Source organism: Parambassis ranga, chromosome 19 (genome assembly GCF_900634625.1).
Source record: "Parambassis ranga chromosome 19, fParRan2.1, whole genome shotgun sequence".
Classification (NCBI taxonomy): Eukaryota; Metazoa; Chordata; class Actinopteri; family Ambassidae; genus Parambassis; species Parambassis ranga.
The window spans coordinates 5,376,582-5,402,104 of record NC_041039.1 but is presented as its reverse complement, the minus strand read 5'-3'; the positions used below and the strand labels follow the sequence as shown (position 1 = coordinate 5,402,104).

General features: G+C 41.2%; 1 protein-coding gene across 1 annotated transcript; it reads right to left on the bottom strand.

Annotated features, from left to right (window-relative positions):
* Window positions 1-7,812: 7,812 nt before the first annotated feature.
* LOC114451598 (neoverrucotoxin subunit alpha-like) lies at window positions 7,813-9,863 on the bottom strand. The gene is given in 4 exon segments (XM_028430347.1): window positions 7,813-8,040; window positions 8,118-8,568; window positions 8,571-9,438; window positions 9,817-9,863. Coding segments are annotated over 4 exon segments (1,449 nt in total). The 3' UTR covers window positions 7,813-7,957.
* Window positions 9,864-25,523: the final 15,660 nt, after the last annotated feature.

Sequence of the window (25,523 nt, the reverse complement as noted above, 5' to 3'; positions counted from 1 at the left end):
TTCCGACCCACGTGACTGCAGAGCCTCTATCTACGGCGCTGGACGCCCGCCCGGAGAAAAGAGAGTCGAGGGATGGAGATGGAGAGAGATGGTAGAATGGAAGTAGGAAGAGGGAGCCGGCGCTGCGCGCATCGCGGAGCAGTTGAGGTGAGGAGACGCAGAGGAGGAGGCTGTCACGCCCCCCCGCCCGGGTGTCCTCTCGTCTGATCGGTAGGTTTTGCGGGATGATTTGTTGGAGAGGAGTGCGGCGGTGGTCGTCGAACTTGCGACAGCACAAATTCTCGTTTCACGCGTCGAACGCGCTTTTCGCTCTGGCCGAAGTTCGCATATTCGGCTCGAAGAAGGAAACCAGGCAGCACCGCATCACTGCGTTGCAATTAATGTGTCCATGCTTTGAGATTGAGACAGTTACAGATGTCCAGATAGGCATGTGGATTAGTTATATTTCAACGAGGCAGGACTTGTTTGTCAGGAGTTGCAGTAGTTTGGATGGATAACGTTCGTCAGCGTAAAGAGCTGTCGGCTATTTCGCCCCTGGCAGCTTGGATAGATTGAGGATGACGCGCTGCACGCGGACAGGTGTTACACATTACCCGAGCTGTGGTTCCACTCGCAGTGATTTCTCTCAGTGATTAAAAGCCCCTAACATGTTCAGCTGTAGAGTCCGGGGTGAGGGGAGGGGGGTGTCACAAGGCAGCGGCGACACCGCTTCGTGCGTAAAATCTCTCCAACTGTCCATGAGACGGAGCAAAGCGCGCAATAAAGAGTCAAAGCGAATACGTGAACGAATAGGGTGGCAGTAATTATTATTATTATTATTATTATTGGAGGGGGGGGGCGTACACTGGAGTTCCGTGGAAGATTTGGAAAGGCACGCTGATTAACGGACTAACGTGATAAAGTCATCAGCGGCGCTTCTCACCGCGCTCTGCCCGCAAGGCACGGTAAACAGGTTTACATGAAATCTGTTCTGTGACTGATCATGATATATATACATATATATATATATGTATATATATTAAAAAATCCTGGTTATGTGGAGTTACTGACATTTCCCGTGATGTCATTCCAGGTAATGTGCTCACGGACCAGAGAGATAATGACGAAGATTGTGTGACTGAAGATTACTATACTTGACCTTACAATTAAAGGATATTTCTTGCGAATGAATGTGACTCAGAAATGTCTTTTAATTGTTTGGCTAGGTCTAGTTTGGCTTTAATGTGAAGAGGAGCCTTCACAGAACTTTTGTGTAGGTGCTGCTTGATCAACCGATTCAGCACCAGGCAGGCCCGGACAGCTCCTCTGGATTGTTTTCATTATTATGGCGGCCCAGACAAAGCTACATCTACACGAGGATCAGTCAGTGCTACTGTTAATGTTTATGTCCAATAAGACCACTACTGCCACCACCACCATCATCACCATTCATAAAGAGCAACACACACAAAAAATAGATTCATTTTTTCATGATTCCCCTTTTACAGTCAACAGGCATTGACACATTTTTATCATCATTAACGCCACATTTGTCATCATCATATTAAACTGATGGCACCTGACTACAAAACAATATAATAATATTCAAAAAATTCATTTTCAAAGCCACTTGTGAAGCTTGTATCTCTATTATTGTTTTTTTTTTTTAAATAAGGTAAGAGATGAAGCTTAATTGAAGTGTCAGAGGTAACAGGTATTTTTCAGGTAATGACAAGTGTGACATTTTTTGGAAAGACCTGATTTTCCCAATAAATCAATCAGGCAGACATTAATATTAGATTTACATAATTAGACACCATATAGTTGAAATTTATTTATATTGGGTAATAACTGGAATCTTGTCTAGTACCCCCCCCCCCCCCCCCAACACACACACACACACACACACACACACACACACACACAGCGTTATGAGCCAAACCCTGTTTCAAGGGGTTTCCATTGGTGGAACATTACACCTCCTACAGGCAACAAGCGGACACTGCAAGGCTTTTATTCTGAAGGAGAGAGAAAGAAATAGTAATCATATCAGTAAAGGCTGGCACAAGTATAATATAATACAGATTTATAACTGTCAATATAGGAAAACCATTGATAAATACTTTATAAAAAAGTAGAATTTGAATGTGTTTAATGATTTATGATTACACAAAAATCTATAGGCTATTATTGTATGACTCAAAGTATAATATGTTTGTGCAATGTCTACATCAGTATAGGCCTGCTAACAGCCACTCTATAGCTCTTTTTGTTTCTACATCTACTGTCTCCATGAGACACTCAATGACACAGCTGATCACGCTCAATAATCATCATCGCTCACTCATTTGATATCATGTCAAATGTCTGAATGGAAATCATCCACTCACCTATACCAAAAATTAAACTTCTCTCCTTTCGTTGCTCCTTCCATCTGTTTTGTCTGCAGTAACTCCAGTGTGGATGACAATCTAATTGCATCCTCATCTCTCTCTGGTTTAATGGGGCTGTCAGGTAGCATCATTACACGTTTTTATTGCTTCCCTGTGCAACTCACATATTTACAATAACTGACAATGTGTGTGTGTTTGTGTGATAGAAGGAAGGTGCAAATTTGTTCGAGGGTTGTGTAAAGACCATACAGGTGTCTGCACAACGTTTAGAGGCTATGATGTGTATTGCATCTGTGCTAATGAAAAACATTAGTATGAGGTATCAGTATGAGGTGACCACAGAGAAAAGTGTCTCAATGCTTGTTCCATGGCTACAAATATGAAAAAGTGATATAATAAAACTAAAGTCTCAAACTCTCCAAAAAAATCTTATTTTTTATCATAAGTGTTTATATTTTTCCACACATCTGCAGTTATTGGCCTCAAACTGACATATTGCCATGTGAGCTGACATTGACAAATACTCAACATGTCCCAGGTGGACTCATCAAAGATGACATCCTTACAGGTCAGTAGTTAGTTTTTAAAGTGTCAGAAACTGAATTGAAGTTGAATTGAATTTGGAAAAAAAATGACTCATTGGATGTACTTAATTAAGGTTTGGCAAGGACTGACATCCAGTAAATATGTGTAGCTCCAACTCAAAACAAGTACCCCTACATCATTGGGCTCCTTTTTTCAGAATATGTAAATGCCCCTAACTGTGGCGGCGATTTCATTCTCCACAAGCAATGCACAACACTCATGTTGCATACATTTGTTAACATCACATACACATGTGAACCTTTCATTAATATTGCAGCTTCTCCTTTTTTCTAGGAAAGCTATAGAAGCTTCTCTGAGAAGTGGTCCAGCAGGGCCATTAACTTAAACTGCACTCTTCACACAGCTGCATAAAGTATCCTGTAAAATATAAGACAGTCGGATCACATTGACCAAGTAACAATAAGATGCTGTAATTGATTCCCAAAAATGTAATTAGCTACAATCATTAAGAGCATAAGATATCTGCAAAACATGAGATTATAGATTAGAGGTATGCATATGATAACTATGATGTACAGAGGGAGAGACAATGAGGCACAGGTGACACATTAGGGAGGAGCAGGTAATCAACATAGAGGGAGACACAGAAGGAAGTAAAACACACATAGAAACACAAGAGGACACATCCTTCAAAATAAAACTTTTACTAAACGAAGTAAATGTCTGTTATTAACCTCAAAGTAAGATGACAGCTCATGTGACGATCAAATCAGAAGCAACCACAGATGTTAGCTACAACGAATGCTAACAAATCTTAGCTGCTTGTATAGCATGTCAACTCTTGAACGAGTGAAATATATCCATCTTAAGGCATGCACATTATTTCACAGAAAGGTAAGGAAAACGTACCCGCAATTGCACCCGTGACACTGCTCCTGCTGTCTTAAGCAGAGGCAGAAAATGGTGGACGGTGAGGTCCGAGGATGTGATTCCCTGCGCAAGCTCTCCTGCTCAAACTCACTCTGTTTGGGTTTGAGATGGTTTGGGTTAATGTGTCACGTTATTTTTTTTTACCAGCACAGGGCTTGAGTAGGAAATAGGATGCTGACCCTACAAGAAATTAACCATCGCCTGCCAAAGACAGTTGAAGAATCGGACCGTGGCCATAGATTTACGACAACCGTGTCCTAAGAAAAGGTGTTAACTTTTGTAGTGTCAGTGTACTGAATGAAGACAAACATGAGCGACTTTATATCAATAGAGGGCACAGAGGGATCGCTTGGCTGCCAAGTTGTTTCTTCAACCACCAACGGAGGGGAAGTAATCACCTTACCAAACAGAGCAATAATGTTGTGCAGATTAGGCTGAGCCGCAGGGAGCAGGAGACAGATCAGATGGCATCCATCAGCAGCAGGGACGGCTGTCAGAGGCCGACCGCAATAAGACTTCACGCATCATGGGACATCAGTGTGAGCGACTATAAATACTCTTGTCATTGTAACTCAACAGCTTTTTTATGTCTTGTTTTTTTTGAATGCTTGATGATGCTCTTGTCTATTTTTAAACATTAGATACTCAAAGCTTTTTTTTTTCCCCAAAGGACTGTCTACTGAAGTGTACCAGCTCAGATTAAAGATGAGGATTATTTTGTAAATATAGTTTTGCAAGTTGATTGTGACAACAACAAAGGATAGTGCAAATTAAGTATTCTGTTCTGACTATAGTCATCACAGGGAGAGACGTGTGGCGTGAAAAACAAATATTTCCTTCCCTCCATTTTCCAAAATAACATCGTGCACACATCATGTAAAATGTAAAAAAGTTTACATTTACATTAACCCGCATAAATACGCCCCCAAGAGCCATCATGACTACGCCAAGCCTGTGGGTGTCAGAAGTTGTTCCAAAATTGCTGAACCTCGAGACTTAACATGTCTCTGCTCCTCTATATAGTAAGAGGAGCTGTATTTGCAAATGCAAACACCTAAAAAGTGCTTACACCCACAGAAATAAAAACGCTACCTGGAATGCTTCCATATAGACTACAGCCTGCTCTGGTAGCCATACTACACAAAAAAGGTCACACGAACTGAGGCGCAGACTGCCGCAAACTCCGTTTTTCCCTGTTTTTGTCACGCGAATGCTGGGTTTTCCAAAATCACCACTTTGGCCCGAGTTTTTAGAAAGAATCATTTTCAGAGGCGTAATTGCCATTTATGTGTAAATTGTTTTTTTTACCTGTATATGTTTAAACGGGGTCTTATACTGCCTTGATGAGACTGCAGATGAGGTCAAATCAACCAGGTGTAGAAGGCAGGAACAGAAAGAGCCTACCTAAAGAAACCACACACACATCCACTCAGCATCCACTCACAGAAAAACACATGTGCATTTGGGTAGTGTTGCAATGTGTTATGTTAATCCAACAAAAAAGAACTGTTTTTGTTTTGTCTAATTGTTAAGTTTAGTAAGTAGGACCCAAAAGCAGGACAGAGATTGATGTGTGTTTTAAGATGATTTACTGAAGTTTGACAGGGGAAAAACAGATGAACAGGTGTGTGCGCGGCGTGTCGTGGTGGCTGTTCGGCTGGCTGGAGATTCTCTGAGACAGAGATGAGTTCCTGGAGACAAGAAATGACAGGTAAGTCCAAACAGGTAGCAGAAACTTTTGAAAGTTTAACCACAAGACTAGAGAATTGCTCAAACAGAACAGCGGCAAGACTGTACCACGAGGGGAGACAATCCAGCGTGGAAGGTAAGACAGACTGCCACTTCAGGTGGTGGAGTGGCTTCAAGCACAAATCATAACCAAAAAATAAACCAAGTCCACATTCACAACACTAATTTATGTTTGTATGCCAAAAATATATTTTTTAAATCATGTTAAGTATTTAGTCACCTTATTTATTTAACATAAATTGATTAGGTTTTAGTCAAATCTATTTTATTTTGAGTTGATTCAATTATCTTCCATTAGACTTAGATAATTATTGTGTTAATTGTTCAGTAATTCTGAAACTATCTTCTGATCAATATGTTAAGTATATGCAATATATCGCAATAAATACATTTGACCTGATTAAGATTAGTATTTGTAAGGCTTTAACAACTTAAAACTTAATTTAATAGGCATTTTACACAAACTTAGTGTCCTTCAACATTATTACTATACATTGCAAGCAAGTCAACAACATTTGGCAACATTTTACCCCAACTTCCAATGTCTCTGTGCTTGTAGATTTCCTTCGCTGTGGTCCCCTTAATGTTTCCTTGGATGAAGGCCTCATCTGTAGCCTGGAGGGTGCACATTCACAAAACACAGTACGGTTTTCAACAACATTCAACATTTAACTGCAGTTAAAAGTTACCAAAAGGGGCAACCCACTGAGAAATCCGGGCCCAAAGTGAAGTTACTGCAGTAAGAAGCCAAATGGCTTGTCATCCTCCTTTCGCTTTGCGCCAGCTCTTCTTCTCTTTCTTTGAATTTTGTTGGAGGTTAGCATAATGAATTGGTATGTATTGGCATGTGAAAGTCAGCTACACGTCGGGGGGAGAAAACATATGGTTAGGGAAAAATATATATATATATATTTAAAGCCCTGCTGATTTTGTAAGTTTGCCCACTAACAAAGAAATAATCAGCATATAATTTCAATGGTAGGTTTATTGTGAGTGAGAGTATAATAACAAAAAATGCTGAAAAATGCATTTCAAAAGTTATAAATTACTTCAATTGTGTTTGATCCTCCATCAGCTTGTTACCTAAAGACACCTGTCCACAGAAGCCCATACAGATTCCAAATTCTTCACCATGGCCAAGACCAAAGAGCTTTCCAAGGATGTCAGGGACAAGATTGTGGACCTACACAGTCTGGAATGGACTACAAGACCATCACCAAGCAGCTGGATGAGAAGGTGACAACAGTTGGTGCCATTATTCACAAATGGAAGAAACATAAAACAACTGGCAACCTCCTTCGGTCTGGAGCTCTATAAAGATCTCACCTTATGGAGTTTCAATGATGATGAGAATGGTGAGAAATCAGCACAGAACTACTCTGGAGGAACTTGTCAATGATCTCAAAGCAGGATCTCAAGTCTATATATAAATCATTTTTACATTAAGTTATGTTTTGGATAGGCAGCGCTTGGAAGCACACCATGTTTTAAACACTCTCGGTTGGGCCTGAGGTTGCCTTGAGGACAGAACAAAAACATGGTGCAACAGGAACGCAGCGCAAAACTTCCCCCCAGTGGGATTATGGCCTAAAATGTTTCTTTGCCTTTTCTAAGCACACACAGAATATCAATAGAGAAAGTTAATAAAACAGAGTGTGAACAAGATTGACAACTGTGAGACAACACATGCTCACAAAAAGAGGGACCAAAAAAAGCAGGGAAAAAAACTGGAACATGTGAATATAAAGAAGAGGTAGGACTAAAAACATTTCTGTCTGCTTTATTTCTCTCGGCCAAATCAGGGGAGAAAGCATAACACCCTGAGCTGCTGCTGCTGTTGCTCCTGTGACCTTTTCAAGTATCTGTCTTAGTAGTTGACACAACACGGAAAACACTTAGCAAGGAAATAAAGTCATTTAGGGAATGCAGAGGGCCAACCTGGTGAGGTCAGTGCCTCATCCTTATTCATCAAAAAAATAAATATATAAATAAATAAATAAAAAAAAGTTTGCTCTCCCCAAGTCCAAAAAGATTCTTGCAAAATTCACATCTACTCAAATTATGTGTACTTACATATAAAATACTCAAATTCTTACAAAAGTCAGAGGACTCATTACTATCATGAAGTCTGACAAATATATGACAATGGAAGACTCAAACATTGTGAAGTCTCAGACATAAATTACCAGCAACATACAGTTGCAGAGAGGTGGCAGTTCAGTCCTGTTCTGTGATAGTCTGTGTGATGACTGTAAGTCATAGCTCACAGTGTTGACATGTGCATCTGATAGAGATGGCACTGTGGATACAGCTCAAAAGCCTTTCCTTTTCCACTAGGGTCATAGCTTAAGCCACGAACATTATAAGAAACTTTTTTTGTTTCCTTCAGTGAGCTGGAGCTGGTAGGACAGGGTTAATGGGTCCACATTCACATCACAGGCATCTGTTGGAAAGAACAAGCAGTTGTTTAATCACTTTGAAAGTCAAACTTGGTTCTGGTAATTATATCATTTGACGTACACAATAGCAGATCTGTTCTATTTGTGACAGTTTTTGGTGCAGGGAGATCTGGCTCTGGAAAATCCTCACCGACCAGAATCCCATCTTTGTAGTGGTAGATGGTTGCTCCTGTGTATGTCTCATTAGAAATGGATGCCACAAGGAACTGTATTTGTTTGAACGGCTTTAGTTTGTTAGCACAATCCTGGAAAGATCTGGCTTTTCTTCTCATCTGGCTTAAAACTTCGTTTGAGAAGTACCATGGGACTTCATTGGTACTCGATTTCTGTGAATCCAAGTGGTTGGTCATTTCATCCAGGAAGGGATCATCACTTTCCAAAGAGGTGAAAACATAGCACAGAACATGTTCTACATCTGGATCCAGAACCACTTTTTCTAACTCTGACTGATTTGGGATCCTTGTTCCCTCCATTATCTTCAAACAGGAACTGATGACATTGACTTCTCTCTCTCTTTACATTCCAGCCACTTGCTTAGTTTTTCATGACTGAATGGTGACTCTTTTCTACCTTCAAAGAATTGCTGCAGTGAGCTCTCATCCTCTTCACCTTCACGGATGGCAGGTAACTTCTTCATTAGCATCTGCTGGATGTTAGATGTGTAATAATTACACAACTTTTGGAAGCTAATTACATCCGTTTGGAGCTGTGGTAAAAGCTGGACAGCTTCCTCAGCTAGACAATCATTACATTTGATTTTCATCTGGCCCACATCTTCCAGAGCATCTTCAGTCTTCAGCGGAACACTATTTTCACTGCTTTCTATCAGCAGCTTTGACAGTTCTACATAGGTCTTCACTGCATCTTCCAATGTTGCAGGGTTGCTTTCAAGAATGAAGTCTCCGTGAAATTTACAGGAGAACATATTAGTCAAGGCTTTTTCTTCTTCGATCAACTGGATGTCAACATTCCCATCAACATTAAACATAGGAATTTTCTTCATCACAGCTTCCATGCGGCCCTGGATGTTCTGAACATCACTTCTCAACGCCAACTTCTCACTGTCAAACACAAAGAAAGCATCTGCCCCATAAAGGATACCGGTGACTACATGTGTTGCCAAACTCTTCAAACCATCATCCAACTTTTGGATTGGACTCCATGACAGCTGTTTGAAAGTGGTGGTAGCGTTGTACTCAAAAGTCACCCTGCTCTGGTTCTTGGATGTCTTATTATCATTCAGATACTTGGCAGATCCTCCAACTTCTACTAGCCCACCAAGAAAACTGGCCTTCAGAGAAGTTTCAATGTCTAGCAGAGAGGACTTTGATTCAAAAGAATAGGATGAAGAAACTTCAAAATGGTACTTATGTTCCCATTGTCTCAATAGAAATATCAACAGGTTACAATGTAAAAAATGAGGTAAACTAACTAACCCTATATATTGCTCAAGTTAAAATGACTAGCATGATTCCCTCCATGCAGTTTTTCCTCACCTGGTGAAGTTCAGTTGTGTTCAGTCTCCTTCACTTCTAACTGGAGCTTCCAGTCTGATATTCTGTGCTATTGCACGTTTTCTTATATTTGCTGGATAGACCCCACCACAACAGATTGCACAAATTTTAGTATTGTTTCCTTAAGGCTTTTACTGTGTATGAGTGACTGATTGTACAAGTGTGTGGGAAACATCAAATCTATATTTCACATTACGCAACATGACAGAGTCATCTTTAACTTGGAAATTTCATGCCAGAACACACCCAGTGAGGAACGGATCAGTGTAAGCACTGCCTAAGGCTTTTCCCATCTAGATTTTCCATGAACGAATCAGCTCCCCTCCTTGAACCACCGCCTTTGTTATGTGAGGTGTAGGTTTTTAACAGGACCCAGGCGCAGACAAAAATAAAGTTCAACAAAAGGGAGCTTTATTTAAAGCTAAACTAACAAAACCAGTCCAGATGAGCTGGTGAACTTAAGGAGGGCTACTGAAAACAGTGCCAGTAAAACGCAAAAATCAAAGTACCAAAAACTAAAGAAAAGATCAAAACACAAACCAAACCTGAGGAGGACAGGAAACACGGAGACGGTGGAAGGTAGGGAATCACACGGGATTCACATGGGAAGAACTGACAAAGACAAGGGGGAAGCACAGGGCTAAAATAGAGAAGAGACAGCACAGGTGAACACAATTAGGGAGGAGCTGGTAATCAAGAGGAGGGAACTGGGAGGAAGTAAAAACTGGCAGGGAGACATACAGGGAAGACAGGACTACAGAATAAGGGGGACACAGCAACACTGAGGACAAGAGGGAGGAAAGAGGGATCAGAGGAGGAGGAAGGCTAATAACAGAAAAATCATAACAAATGATGAGGGAACAGAATAAACATGATGATCCACAACAGCCTTACTGTGGGTAAGATAGTGTGTGTGTGCCTGAAAAATCCTAGGAGCTATGATGTCAGGAGCTTAATGCCTCTAGTAAGGTCTCACAAGGTAAACGGGTCAAAGGCAACAAGCCTAAGGTTGGTTGCATCACCCGGTGCCCCACCCTGAAGGCAGGTCTGGGGTTGGGGCTTGAACATGAGCACCTGGTGGCTGAGTTTTTCCCCTTACTGAAATGATCTGCGAGTAGAAGATAGTTGCAAAGTGCAAATTGAATTGTTGTTTTTGTCTTTTGTAGGGCTGGGCAATTAACCGAAAGTATATCAAAAGTGACATTTACGGCCAGTAACCGATGCAATGCAACGTGCAACGATTAATCGAGTGTTTTGTGTTTAGTGGTGCAGCGGGATTTGGGAGCAACAGGTCCCGGGTTCAAAACTCCGTTGACCACACACACAGGCACAATAACTGATCATCAAGGACAAAGCATCAGGCAATATCGCCCAGCCCTAGTCTTTTGTGTTACTTATTTTCTCATTTGGCCAAAACTGAATAAGTATTGCAATTCCTTATTGGTACTTCCTGCATCAGCTCAGTGTATTTGCAACTTAAATGTTGTAAAACATGGCTCAAACATTAGTTTTGTTGACCTAATGGGATTTTTTTTATCTGCCAACAAATAACATTAAATGCCCTGAAGTCGTAGAGAGGTGACTGTGATTCAGTGCTGTCAGGGATTGTTATCCATCATGTTAAAGGAGACTGTGGGGAGTGGGGATGGAGAGAAGAAGAAAAAGCTGTCTTGAGCTGTGAAAAAGGAGTGCACACAATAAAGTGAGCTGCCAGGCAAACTGTTGAGGACTGCTCCTTGGCTGAGCGAAGACATATTTTGTATGCTGTCTGATCTTTTTTTTGTTGTTGTTTCTCACTGTTCTCTTCTTTATAGACTGTCCATCTATTATATTCTTGAGTTCTCGTTCATTCGCTATCACTGAATTTGTTTCACTGTACCCCTTTTTCAGCGTGTGCTTCTGTATAAATGTTAGGCCTGGGCAGTAAATCAAAACAACATCACAACAGGAGCTGGACTCCCCTACAATCTTTTTCCTCCAGAAGAGAAAAGTTCCTATTTGTTTTTGTCAAGCAGCAACCACTGGGGAGGGGGGGTCTGAGACATGGATGCACAATTGTTACAAAACATGTGTACTGCCTTAGTGTTGTCAAGGAAAATTCTATAATTCATATGTTATTATAACATTTTTACTTTTCAAGAGCAAAAGCAGAACTAAAATGTTTTTTTTAATCGTAATTTGCACCTCTACTGTCTAATTAATTTTACCCCAACCGATTAAGACTAAGGCTGGGAACACACTACACGATTTAAAATCTGTTAGTGTGTGAGTCAACCTCAGTCGCAGTCATTTCAAAGATGTTCTGGCCAAGTCTGGATTCAGAACTGATCACCGACCCAACTGCAAACACATGTTGTCAACAGCCAATGCGTCAGAACACAACGAGAAGCTCCCTTCTTTTTCTTCTATGTGTTTTTTGGTGGTTAGCAAACAACAAATTGCCGCATTACTGCCACCAGCTGGTATGCTTAAATGTAAACTGTTGTTTGTTTGCTGCATTCAGTTGGCTTTAGTTGGTTTGACGAATCCTGTAGTCTGAGACTACACCCCCACCCCAATTTCCTTGATTTATACAGTCAGTATGTTGACTATATGCTCTATAGAGCAGGGGTGTCCAAACTACGGCCTGCCCTCCATTGTAAAATGGCCCTTATCACATTCTAAAAATATACTTATTTTATAAGTATATTATAATATACTTATTATGTGCGGGTTATGGCCCGCACATAATATTTTCGTCTAACTGTATTGTATTTCTTAGTTTTAACACTAGGTGGAGCTACTGTCTTGACAAGGCAGTTTCTCCACAAAGCAAGTACAAGCAAAGACAAATGACCAAAAATGGCAGACCCAAAGAGCCGCAAGTGAGTGCAGAAAGTCATATTTCTTCACAGAAACCAAGGGATGTTGTTGGGGTTTCAGGTAAAAGGAGGATCCAGATGCGAACAAAATTAGATTTATTACACTGTTCGATTGTACTCAAACGTCCTTCTTGAGGAGATCCAGCCACTTGCTGTGGAGGAAGGCATGCCAGGGGAGCAGCAGCCACAGGGAGGAAGCGCCTCTGTCGAAACAGGAAAAAAGCCAGGTGAATAACAAAGCTTCTACAGAAGAAGACAGGAGAGAATCAGTACTACCGCTGAAGATTTGACAAAGAACTGGCGGCGAACTGGGCCAGATGCAGGTGTTAAGTACTGGTGGGTAATCACAGGATCACCATCCGGTGTGAATCATCTGCTGAACTCCACTCCACCTGCTGCTGCCACCGAGAGCCCTGGCGTGCCTGAAAGAAAAAAAAGAGACAGCAAAAAGGCCCAGCGGGCCAAAACCCTAACAGATGTGCCTGTTTGATTGCAATGAAACTCTTGCAGTGACCAAAGAGCTTGCACTATGACACCAAACAAGCAAATGACAGCAAGCCTGCTATAGCACCGTTTGCCACTCCGATCTTGATGGATGCAGAAGAGAGTCTGCAATTAGAACTGATCGAAATGCAGTGGGATGATCCTCTGAAGACTCAACATCAGCCTCGCTCTCTCTCTACCTGACTTTAACCAGAGCGTGGAAAAGGCCTAACTTCAACTGATGAGGCAGTATGTGTACAGTATGTGAGCAGACATTCTCTTTGTTTACACTGAACAAAAGCCGATTGGGCACCAGAATGTCCAACAGACATATATGTGACGTTCTTTGCTTCTTAACCACCAAACTTACTCCTGACCTGCCAGCTACCCTTCAGACCAAAGCACAGCATCACTGCTTCCACTCAGCACAACACTCTTCCCAGTACAGATGTGTTCTCTTCTTGCTCTTCCTTCATAGAGGACTAAGAGGGTTTGATTATGTCATCATACACACATCTACAAACAGACATTGTAAACATTAGACTGTGATAGATCACCATTGTTTAAGCTAAACAGTATGCTCACTGACGTCTTCCATTGATTGCAAACACCTCTGAACAGATGGTAATAAACTGCTGATCACATACTTTTGGCAGTAAAGAACAATTTCATTTCAAGTGCTGGAAATGTCAAGTGCCTTCATTTGTATTACTGTCTAATATCAAAAGCAGTAGCTCAAGTTGTTTTCCTCTTTCATGTAATCACTTGGCTCACATTATCAACAGTCGCAGCGAGAGAATTTATTACAGCAGTTTCCTCATTTACCACAGATCCTCTCGAAGGTAATAAAAGTCACTATTAATATTGAAAATAAGTTGCACTTGCTTTTGTGCCAGACATTCATTTATTAAAGCTTCTTGTCTCATTTTTTAATTTGCTTTGATGGAGGAAAGGCGATAAAATGAAGTTATTCACTGGAAAGAATCATCCTTTTTTTTCTGTTCGGTGCGAAGCCCTGTTGAACACAGGGTAAAAACTGATAAGGATAATTGCTCAGACGCACTTGCAGCCATCTCACATACAGTAGACTGTAGAATTTAAATAATTTCATCATGAATGCTGCTGGAGTGGGAATGAAGAAAGAGATATGGTGCAGCAGCTGCTGGTATTAAGCAAAGATGAGGAAATATACCCATTTAACCATTATATAAACCATTTAAACTATATAATAAAACACTAAAGTATAAATGAAATAGGGTACCATGGCATTGGTTTTGGCTACTATGGCACTGATTTTGAGTCCATGGCACTAGTTTGTTTAAAGCAGCAACAGAGTGATAGTGAGACTAGTAAAAGTGAATGAGAGACATCTTTGGCTGGTTGAAGATCAGGACTGTTTCCAGATCTCAGTCAGATCCACTTGGTGGATGGAATGAGACATGATGTTCCAGATGCTCGATTCGATTCAGGTCTGGGGAAAGGGCAGGCCAGTCCATAGCATCAATGCCTTCATCATGCAGGAGCTGCTGACACACTTCAGCCACATGAGGCCTAGCATTGTCATGCATCAGAAGGAACCCAGGGCCCATTGCACTAGCATATGGTCTCACAATGGGTCTGAGGATCTCATCCTGGTACCTAATGGCAGTCAGGGTACATCTGGCTAGCACATAGAAGGCTGTGCGGCCCTCCAAAGAAATGCCTCCCCAAACTATTACTGACCCACCACCAAACCGGTCATGCTGGAGGATGTTGCAGGCAGCAGAACGTTCTCCATGGCGTCTCCAGACTCGGTCACATCTGTCACATGTGCTCAGTGTGAATCTGTCAATCTTGGTGTTCTCTGGCAAATGCCAATCGCCCTGCATGGTGTTGGGCTGTAAGCACAAGCCCCACTTGTGGATGCCCTCATACCACCCTCATGGAGTCTGTTTCTGACAGTTTGAGCAGAAACATGCATATTAGTGGCCTGCTGGAGGTCATGTTGCAGGGCTCTGGCAGTGCTCCTCGTGCTCCTCCTTGCACAAAGGAGGAGGTAGCGGTCCTGCTGCTGGGTTGTTGCCCTCCTACGGCCGCCTCCACGTCTCCTGGTGTACTGGCCTGTCTCCTGGTATCTTCTCCATACTCTGGACACTGTGCTGACAGACACAGCAAACCTTCTTGCCACAGCTCTCATTGATGTGCCATCCTGGATGAGCTACACTACCTGAGCAACTTGTGTGGGTTGTAGACACCGCCTCATGCTACCTCTAGGGGTGAGAGCACTGACAAAATGCAAAAGTTAGCAAAACATCAGACAGAAAGGATGAGAACAGAGAAATGGTCTGTGGTCAGCACCTGCAGAACCTCTCCTTTATAGGGGTTGTCTTGATAATTCTCTCATTTTCACCTGTTGTCTGTTCCATTTGCACAACAGCAGCTGAAATTGATTCACAGCTTCCTTACTGGACAGGCTGATTTCACAGAAGTGTAAATGACTTGGAGTTACATTGTGTTGTTCAAGTCTTCCCTTTATTTTTTTGAGCAGTGTATTTGTCACTGCTCCTGTTCTTTTCTCCAGTCTTCTGCTTACCTACCAGGGAATGGATGATGATTCATATTGATAAATAACTGGAGGGCCATTAATGTAAAACTTTCTCACTACACATTCGGACAGCACTACAGAATAGTGAAGACCCTATAGATTGCCTAGGGGCTGATTTTGGACACAACCCTGAACATGTCATTGACAGAAAGTTTCATGGCACATCTGTCAGGGGTATAACAGACATTATTGCCCGGAAGGAGCTGAGCAATACATATTAGATGCAACATGCTCAATCAAAGCTCATCAGTGCAGTTTCCCCAATAATAGCTAAATTTTGCATGAAGGCTGTGTTTCAGCGATCGCACACAGATAATGCCCCTAAATTTTCCTCAGGTGTCCACCTGCCTTGTGCTTACACAACAGGTCTGCACTAAAAAATATGGTGAATAGAGAAAACAAGTAAGGAGAGACAGGATAGATGTTTTGCTTATTTGCATCAAGCTATTAGAAACTCATTTTAATAACACAACACTCTCTGCCGCTGGGAAAAAGAATGAAATTTCCAAATGTTAATCCTACAGTTTGTCTTGAAGTTCAGTCAAGCTAAAAGCTGCATGGAAGAATCGGTTCTGAATCATGAGCTGCAGACTTCAGTCGATGAGGAGCAGACAGCGGGTCAATATAATTCATTATCAAGTTTACTGAACCAAACATGTGCAACATGGGCAGAGAATACAGCAGACTGCACAGTCACCGTGTATTGGGCACATGTTCCACTTTGATTGGATAAATACAAAGTCTGCACTTCGAGCTACTGGTCGGGGTCCCTGTTCAGGTTACCTACTCTATTGTCCCAAATATATACGATCACTCTGATTATAAGCCGACCCCTGCCTTTTTGGAAGAAATCATTTTTTATTTATGTTTTAATTGTTGCAATGAGACAGTTAGTAGCTAAGTCTAGCCCTCTAGGGCCTTATGTGTTTACGTGATGTTTAGATTTTGTTGCTATAGAAACCGCTGTTTGTGTGCAGCGACAGTCTGTGCCAATTATACAAATTTTTTATTTTTCTTCATATGCCAACCAGTGGATGTAAGTTGCTGCTCCTCTGTAAAGCAAGTGACCCAGTATTTTTGTTTGTGAGTTAACCCTTAGTTCTTGGTTATTTTAGTATATTTCAGTTTTCATGGTGTATTCCTTTAACTACTAGGTTAAGTTTAGATGTTAAATATTGTAAATGAGTGATGACTACTAGTTTGATGACTAGTAAATGTCTAAATTGCTATGTACAAAATTGATATGTAAAATCTAGAACTTTAATAAAGATGATCCAATTTTTCAGATGGCGTTATATACATGACAATACGGTAATCTAAAGGTCACTCCTTGTCTTTCTGTGCAACTTGGACTGATAAATAAAGGTACATTTCCCACATAACTCTACTGTGGCGATGTAGATGCATGCGCGCACACATGCACACACACACACACACACACACACACACACTGCTTCTCTGTGATGCTTAAGTAAACATTTAAAGTAAAGATTAGAAAAATTATTGATTAGCAGTGACAGCACCTTAATGATTACCACAAACCTTGAAACTATGTCTCTTCTGGAAAGTGTGAAAATATTGCAATAGCTCAGTGTGCCAGAACAGGTATCGATAACACTGCAGCAAACTATTGCCTCTTGTTCTAAAACCGGTTCCTCCTGTTGTTTTACACAATATAAGTGTTTAAGTGTTGTGTCTAAAAATGCAGATATCAAAGAGGATTATGTTTAAAAGTCTGGACCATATGTACAAGATCATAAACTCAAAATTACAGTTTTACTCCATGTGTGCTCTTCACCGAGTTCTGCATTCCCATTCAGCTCACATAGACCTGTAGTCGTCTCTTCTCTTTCTATATTCTGTCCATTTTCTGCCTTGGTAGCTTCTCACAAACATAGACAGTATTGGCATGTACAGAGGACTGTTCCCATTAGTCACAGAGGCTTGAATACATACAAAGATGTTAAGACAGAGTGCAACAGGATCGAAATCTTCAAGTTTTAGAAGAGTATTATCACTATAAACTTGCTTGGGTTTTCCACAATCGACAGACAGATCGAAGCAGTGGGCTGTTGAAAAGAGATGCTTTCATTCATTTTGATAAATTGTTTGTGCAGGTGTGTCGATAAGTGTGTTATGAAGAGCACCGTTGCACTAGATGAAATGTTGAGATTCTCACAGAAAAATGGAGAACAAACAGCAGTGATTACAGCGACTGAATCACACTGGAAGGAACTAACAAGTCAAACAATGATTATAGCAAGAAGAGTTACAGGTTGTGGAAATGTGCTCTAATTCTTGCTTTATCTTCATTCTCACAGAATAATACCACATGTGGTCAGCAATACGTCAGATCAGACAGGAAGATATGATTTACGTTCTTAAGCTAGTGGAACATATGGTTGTATTGGCCGACGTAAATCTTATCATGGGACCGATACAGCCACAAAGAGTGCAATTAAGATGGCACATTGTGGGACTTAACACTTCATTTCTAATTAAAAACTACTGGTTAAGGGTAGGAGTTAAAAAAGGGGGTAAGGGATTGAGGGTAAGGATAATCTGCAAAGACAAACGCTCCCCTCCACAGTCACCATTTTCGCCAGCCATTGCCATCACTCCCCTACAAACACAAAGAGATTGGGCCAGAGAAATATATGTGCATGTGTTTGGACTCTTTTGGATGTTTCCCAACCATAATATGCCCTCTAGTTGTCTAACTTATGCACACAAAGATGCTAATGATTCCTAAAAAGGGTTGCACAGCTAGAGGATAAGGAGGCACCTCTGAATCACTGTCAGGTTTCACTTTATGTTGCTCAATGCAGACAAGAAACAGCATATTTCATGCATTGCCTTAGGTTCCAAAGAAACCTTGCAGAAGAGAGAAAAAAAACTGAGCTTTATTGTGCAATGTGGACCGACTCAGTGCAACGACAACACACCAGTAATTAAACTAAAGCCAACCCACTGTTCCCTCACTCATCCTGCCTTCTAGTCTTCTCTTGAGAATTCAGACTCCAGTCTTCACTAATGTTCACTAATTTTTTCATATTTTTTTGCATGGACCTTTTAATTAACTTCAGTTCTGATCAAAAGTAGTAAAACAATCATTTTTCCCCAGGATTTTAACCCTTTAATCACCAATTTCGTAAGGGGTGGTGCCGATAAATGGAAAAAAACACACAGCTACTTACAGTTTTTGCATTTTTGTCCCATAGATTTCCATTATAACCACATTTTTTGACTGCACAGCCATGGCACTACATAATCATGCATTATTGATTGTTGGTGGTTTACCCTGTTGGTAGGAGGTAAAATTTGTGATTTTTACAGTTAACAACTTAATGACCCTATTAAAACCCTTTACCTGCAGGCCCGTGCTTATGAAGTGTATTTTCTGGCTTGTATATGGAGTTATAGGAAGTATTTTTGCACATAATTGTGTGTCTACACACTGTGTGTGTATGTTAGGGAGAAAGAGAGCCATTCATAGAGTAAACAAAAAGTGGGTGACCTTTGCCTCAACCTGTAATTTTGTTTTTTGTTTTTAACGCCAAACCCCAACCTCGATTTAAAAATGAAACTTAACCACAGATGGAAATAAAACAGCTTGTGGTGTCAGGGGGACTCAAACTCACAGCTAAACACTTCCTTCTCAAACTGTGTGACATTTTACTCTCACACACAAGACCACAGTATACATCTACGGGTGAAGCTTTTCCTTGATGTCACCTGTAGGTTTCTGAAGCACCCTTTTGAGTCTGTGCAAGAGGTTCTGACGGTCACAGCATCACAGCCCATCTATACTCCTTAAACAGAGAAAGAGAACTTATCAATAGAGGTTGTCAACAGGTTGTAGACATGTTTATTTCTCCTGTAAAGTTAGCCGTCTTAACATGGGAGTTTAAAAGGATTGAATCACTCTTGGATCACTCAGCGGGCAAACTGACAAACTTAGATCTTGTATCACAATATTTCATATTTCTTCCAATCCAATCCAATGTTGTCCAATCTCTCAAATCCTCCTTATTCCCAACCCTGTAAGACCCCCACCATCATCCCATAAATAGAAACTGGACATAAAAATTATTTTAAAAAGATGCTCTTTAAAGAAAACCCCCCATTCACCTTTTAACTGAACCATCATCAGGGTGGAAAGCAGCAACACATTGTAGACAGACAGAGAGGGAAAACCAGACCAAAAATGTTGAGAGGGACGAATGGTTCCAAGCTACTTCCTATTGGTCTAGTTTGTTTATGTGCACTGGCTGGCTATTTGGTTTTTATGCTGTCTTGTTGCCCTGGTGACGGCAGATTATTCAGTGGGCAAAAGCACAAATGTATGAGCATGTGTGCACTTGAGAAACCGTTCAGGTAGGGGGATTGATTTTGCTTTTAATATATAAAAAAAACAACTCCATCCAACTTGTTCATTCACATTTCTCTGCATCCCTGATGTCAAATTCCATCTCTACTTCATTCATCAGTCAAGAGTCGGGGCACTGCTGTGTCTATTAAAATTGAATAAAGTGAATTTATATGTAAACATCTAGCAGTCAATCTTCTTTACACTGCATCCACAGACTTTCGAGCATTATACAGCTCCAATATAGCTCTAACCATCTGACATTACCTTTAACCTTTTTATGTGCAGAACTTTTCACTGTTTGGGTGGGGACACACTACACGTCTCAACAGATTTTGAAAAGACTAGGAGGACACACTAAAACTCAAACTCAAAAACTCAAAGAAGAAGAAGAAGGAAAAGAAAGAAGAAGAAGAAGAAGTAAACATGGCCTACACTGGTGTTGTCTGGTGACAACACATTTTGTCACCAGACTGGGCTCAAAATTTGCATGACTATTGTATTGTAGTCTGTATTATGTGTACTGTATGTTTTTAATGATTGTGTCCTGTCTTATTGTTTGTATTTGTATTGTCTTAGGGACCTGGTCTGCAAATTAGCTATTAGCTAGATGACCTATGAACAGGTTGCAGAGCAGTTGCTGTTGAAACTGTAACAATGCTTTTGTTTTGTCCCTATTAAATAAATATATTAATAATAATGAAAAAAATTGATTGATTGACGGTCTGTTCTCCTTACACATTTGTGTTTTCACTCCCTCACACACTAACAGATTTTGGTGCCGACTACTGTCCCCAACCAGTGCAGACTGGAAAAACCAATGTGTCCCCCATCTTAAGTTTCCACCAACAAGAGGAAGGTACCACAAAGTGAGATTAGCACTCAGCACCTACTTTGAACAACACACTCATGTAAAAAAAAATGCCCCTAGATGTAACACATGTTTATAATTATGCTGGGCTGAGGATGAACTGGGGTAAAGGCAGCATGGAGAACCTTTATTCAGGATCTCAAGCTGTTTCCTTTTCACTTATAATTGGGGTTATGTGTTAAAAGACAGGGTATAGGTAAAGGTCATGGTTTGTCTTGAAACACACAAATTAGGAAAACTGTTGATTGAAATAAGAATAATACTTTGTTTTCATATAATATCTTCAAGTGTGACTTTTGCTGTAGATGTTACTTGGTGCTACTAAAGTTTTTTTTTTGGAAGGGTTTCTAATTTTAGAAATGTGTGACTGTGCATCTGATTATAGGGGTCCAGCTGCTGATTGTTATCATGTGCAGTTCACTGACTCACAAGTATATAAATAAGGCAACAAAGTAGGCATTGCCTAGCAACAGCAGGAGATGTGGAAAAAGCATCAAAAGGGCATTGAGTGTCTGAAACGATTTTCTGCTGATCAAGTAACTTAAAAAAAAACGACACCATTCAGTCTCTGACATGGAAATCACCTGACACCACGATTTCTTTCAGGTACTTTATCTTTTTTTCATCTTTTCTGTCGAGACACAGAATAGAAGAAGTGAATCGATGAGAACTAAACTACTTTTTCCTCATCCCGATTGAACTGCCCCTACCTCTCTCCTAGTCCTGTTCCTCATCCGCTTCCCTGCTGCTCCGTCTGATCGGGACTGACAACAGCGTTCACTGTTCATTAGAGGTTGAGTAAGCCTCGGGCTTAGGTGGGCATGCAGAACTACCAAGAGACAAAAATCCTAGATGGAAATTAGTCTTAAAAAGTTCAGGGAAGGTGAATCACTGAGGATTCAAGAACTAAATAATGACTGAAGGACTGAAAACCCAACAGTACATTACTCCACGGCTCTTTTATAAGCTGTGTGTTTGGTCTAAGGCATCATCTCAGGGTTTTACAGCCATGTAAACAGATCAAACATCTCTGCCACAGGATAGGATACAGTCAAAATTTGCAGAGCAGAACAAATCCTGAAAATGAATTATTGATTATTACACACTCCTATAACTTTTGCTTGGTGTATAACCACTTCCTCTGTGGTTCACTAATCCTGTAACAAGCCTGACACCTTGACATTTTGTATTATTTCACATTTCATGTGTCTATAGGAAAATTTCAAGAAGAAAAATTCTGTACCTGTACCTACACCTTTACACTGTTTAAAATGCCTAACCTTAACCAGTAGTTTTTGTTTTAATGCTATGGGGGGGGGGGGGGGGGGGGGGGTGTTGGACCTCCAGCAACCCCTACCTACCTCCTTACTCTGTGGCTGATCGGATGACATCTGTCAATTCAATCCCTTAGCGTAAACGTAACATAATGTCATATGTCAGGCAATACGTCCATTTTGTTGGTCTTGTTGCACCAATTTTACATGACTATGTACTACAACTAAACAACAGTTGGACTGACAGGACAGGAGTACAAAGAAAATCTGTCAATCTGAACCACAAGGTACAATGTTCCACCAAGGTATACGAATACATGGCTCTCAACTTTTAAAAATTGTTTTTCTAAAAATCCAATCTGACACTGTATTGCTGTATTGTTCTCTGTGGATTCATCATTACTGTCATTACTTCAGAGTCTTGTTCGCGAGTGAGGGAAGGATGGAATGTGAGATTGATAGGCAGATCAGTGCAGCTTCTGCAGCAATGCAGTCAATGTATCGGTCCGTTTTGGTTTTGAATTTACCAGTCAATCTATGTTCCTACTCTCACCTATGGCCATGAGCTTTGGGTCATGATCAAAAGGGAAAGATCTCAGATACAAGTGTTTCCTCTGCAGGGTGGCTGGGTGTTCCCTTGGAGGATCTCATAGTACAGCCACTGCACCTCCACATCGAGGAGTCATGTGGTTTGTGCATCTGTTTCGGATGCCCCTTGGAAGCCTCCCTTGGGAGGTGTTCTGGGCATGTCACATTGGGAGGAGGCCCCGGGGAAGATCTAGGACACAATGGAGAGACTATGACCTCGGTCAGACTTGTGTAATCAATCTGGCTAGAAAATGGTTCGGGCCGTATCCTGCTTTACGGCTACAGGGGAATCAACTGCACTCTGGACCAGGAAAAAAACAAGAAAAAAATGCACGACACATGCGCACACTCTGTGCTACCCTGGACTGAATGGGGTCTGAATTTTACGATGCAACACCTAGCAGTTTAAAGGACAGCAAAGATACCGAATTGAGCGTGGACATATGTGTGCAATAGCTGGATTTGAAAATAGATCTAAACATGTCCGGCTTTAAAGCAATCCAGATCCAATCCCACTCTAGCCGAACTGACTTTCCCCAGTCTAAACGGAGTCCAAGTCTCTTTTTCAGTGTTCACAAACTTTACAAGGTCACTTTTTCTCTCAAGTAAATAACACTAGTTCTAGGACAAACAAATTCAACTTGTCAGAACTTCGCCGTGCCCTCTTCATTATCTATTCATGTGCACAAATATACAAAGACACTAACAAACAAGGGAGGTCTGATATTTGCCCGTCAAAAACAACTTTCCATCAAAGTCACTGTTCTTCATAGGACTGACAATGCAGACAAATAATTTGTTTTGACTATTTCAATTACAACAATCAAGTCTATTCAAAAAGGACTCCTGCTGTGTGAGAACAGTGCATCTGTGTGTGTGTGTGTGAAAAATATCAGAGGCAGTCACAAAAATGCATTTATAAGGTCGCTTATGAAAAATGCTGGGTTGCTAGCGCCCCCTGCTGGTTGGGATAATCATTATAATTAAACAATGTGAAGGCCACTCAATATATTGATGACTGAGCTACAGTAAAGATGAGAACTTTGTCCAGAAGAACAGGAACATTATCAATATTGGTAGTAAAAACACAACATTAACACAAACCCTACATCCTATATTGATAGTAAGGCTCTTTCTTACTATACTTTCTACACTCTTTCCACCTGTGCAGGAGCTTAGAGAGAAGCAGCTGCCTGCTGCTGCTGAAAATAAAGTCTGTCCTGGTGCTGGTCAGCTTTGGGCTGCAGCAGCTCAGCAGTCAGTGAATGCCTCAGCCTGATTGGCCTGAGCAGAACACTGCTGCCTCATCAATACTACAGAATGGATGAAACGAAAGCAGAATACTAAAATATCATCTCACCAATATTTGTTGTGTTTCTTGTCCAAAATTCACACACACGCACACACACAAAATACCAGTGTACTTGTGAGAACTCAATTCTAAAACCACCTACTGCTCCTACCTCAGGGTCAGTGCGGTTACACTGCTGAGAATTGGAGGGTCATCATGGCAACACCCATGCTGAGAAAACACAACAAGCTGCTGTAGCTTCTTCTCCTTGATACACCTGCGTTTGTCAAGCACACAAAGAAAAAGCACAGCGATTTTTTTACAAGGTATAGCTAGAGAATAAGAGTGAAAGAGCAAAGGAGAGAAGGGAGGATGCTATACTATTAATTTCAAGGTGCAATCCAGGCTTGAGGCAAGTTTGGTTTTCGATGATTAATTTATCTTTACACCAGTCCCACAGGGGAACTGCGTGTATATGTGTGTATGCACTTGTACAGCTATCTTTGTGAGGACCTGTTTGAGTGAGGACATTTTGATTTTTAGATCCCTTGCGATGGCTATTTGAGGATTCCTTGGTTAAGGTCCGATTTGGGGATTAGGGTGAGTGACTTAGTTATGATGGTTAAGGTTAGGGTTAGGGGCTAGGGAACGCATTTTGTCAATAAGTGTCCTCACAAAGAAAACTGTACAAAAGGTTGTGTGTTCTTGCTTTCATCGTGTCTTTCTTAGGATCGTTACAGATGGCAGAATTGATATGAGACGACAGCACAAAGTGCTTATGGGTATGACCAAGCGCTTACAGTTACATCATGTCTGTAAGGTCATATCAGTCTCATCATCTGGATCTGCATCAAAGTGCATGTGGTAATAGACAATGGATTGAATTACTGTTCTATATATATTAGGGATGTCCCGATCCGATTACGTGATTTTAGACTCGATCGGAATCGGATGTTACCTCCCGATCAGGACTCGGATATATATTTATTAGGGCTCTCAAAGTTAACGCCTTCTGTGCAGGGTGGCCCTGTTTCCTGTAGTGTAGGGGTTTGACTAGGCCTGTCGCGATAAACAATAAATCAATTAATTGCACGATAAATTAAGGTTTTCGGCCGCGATAAATTACATTTGCATGCTGGTTTGTTTTCCTCTCTTTCTCTCTCCCTCTCGCTGCCAGAGAGACTGGATGACAAAAGACGTCACTCCGGTGCGTCGTAGCGTATAAAGGCCGTCGGACTTTATATGGCCCGCGGCTTCTGTCTTAAAATGTGTCAAATCAACAGGTAGTTCTTATTTTTTTAACTCATTGTGTAACGTTTACGGAATGTTCTGAGCAGACCACGATCAGCTCGCTGTCTGCGTCGCCAGTACCAGTGAAGTTCTCTGCCTTCTCACTCGCTGCAGCGCCACCCATTCTAGTTCTCTTGCCCAGTCCTCTGGTGCCATCTCTGCTGTCAGTTTCTATGTGTTTCTGTCTACATGGTGGCGTTTGTAAAATTCACTGCAGCTGTCTGCAGCGGCCTGATGCGCATACACACACGCAAACACAAACGCGTGCGCACACAAGCACATGTGCGTACAGGTGAGCCCACTCCCAGAGAGTGGTGCTGTTTGGCTCTGTTGCTCATGACG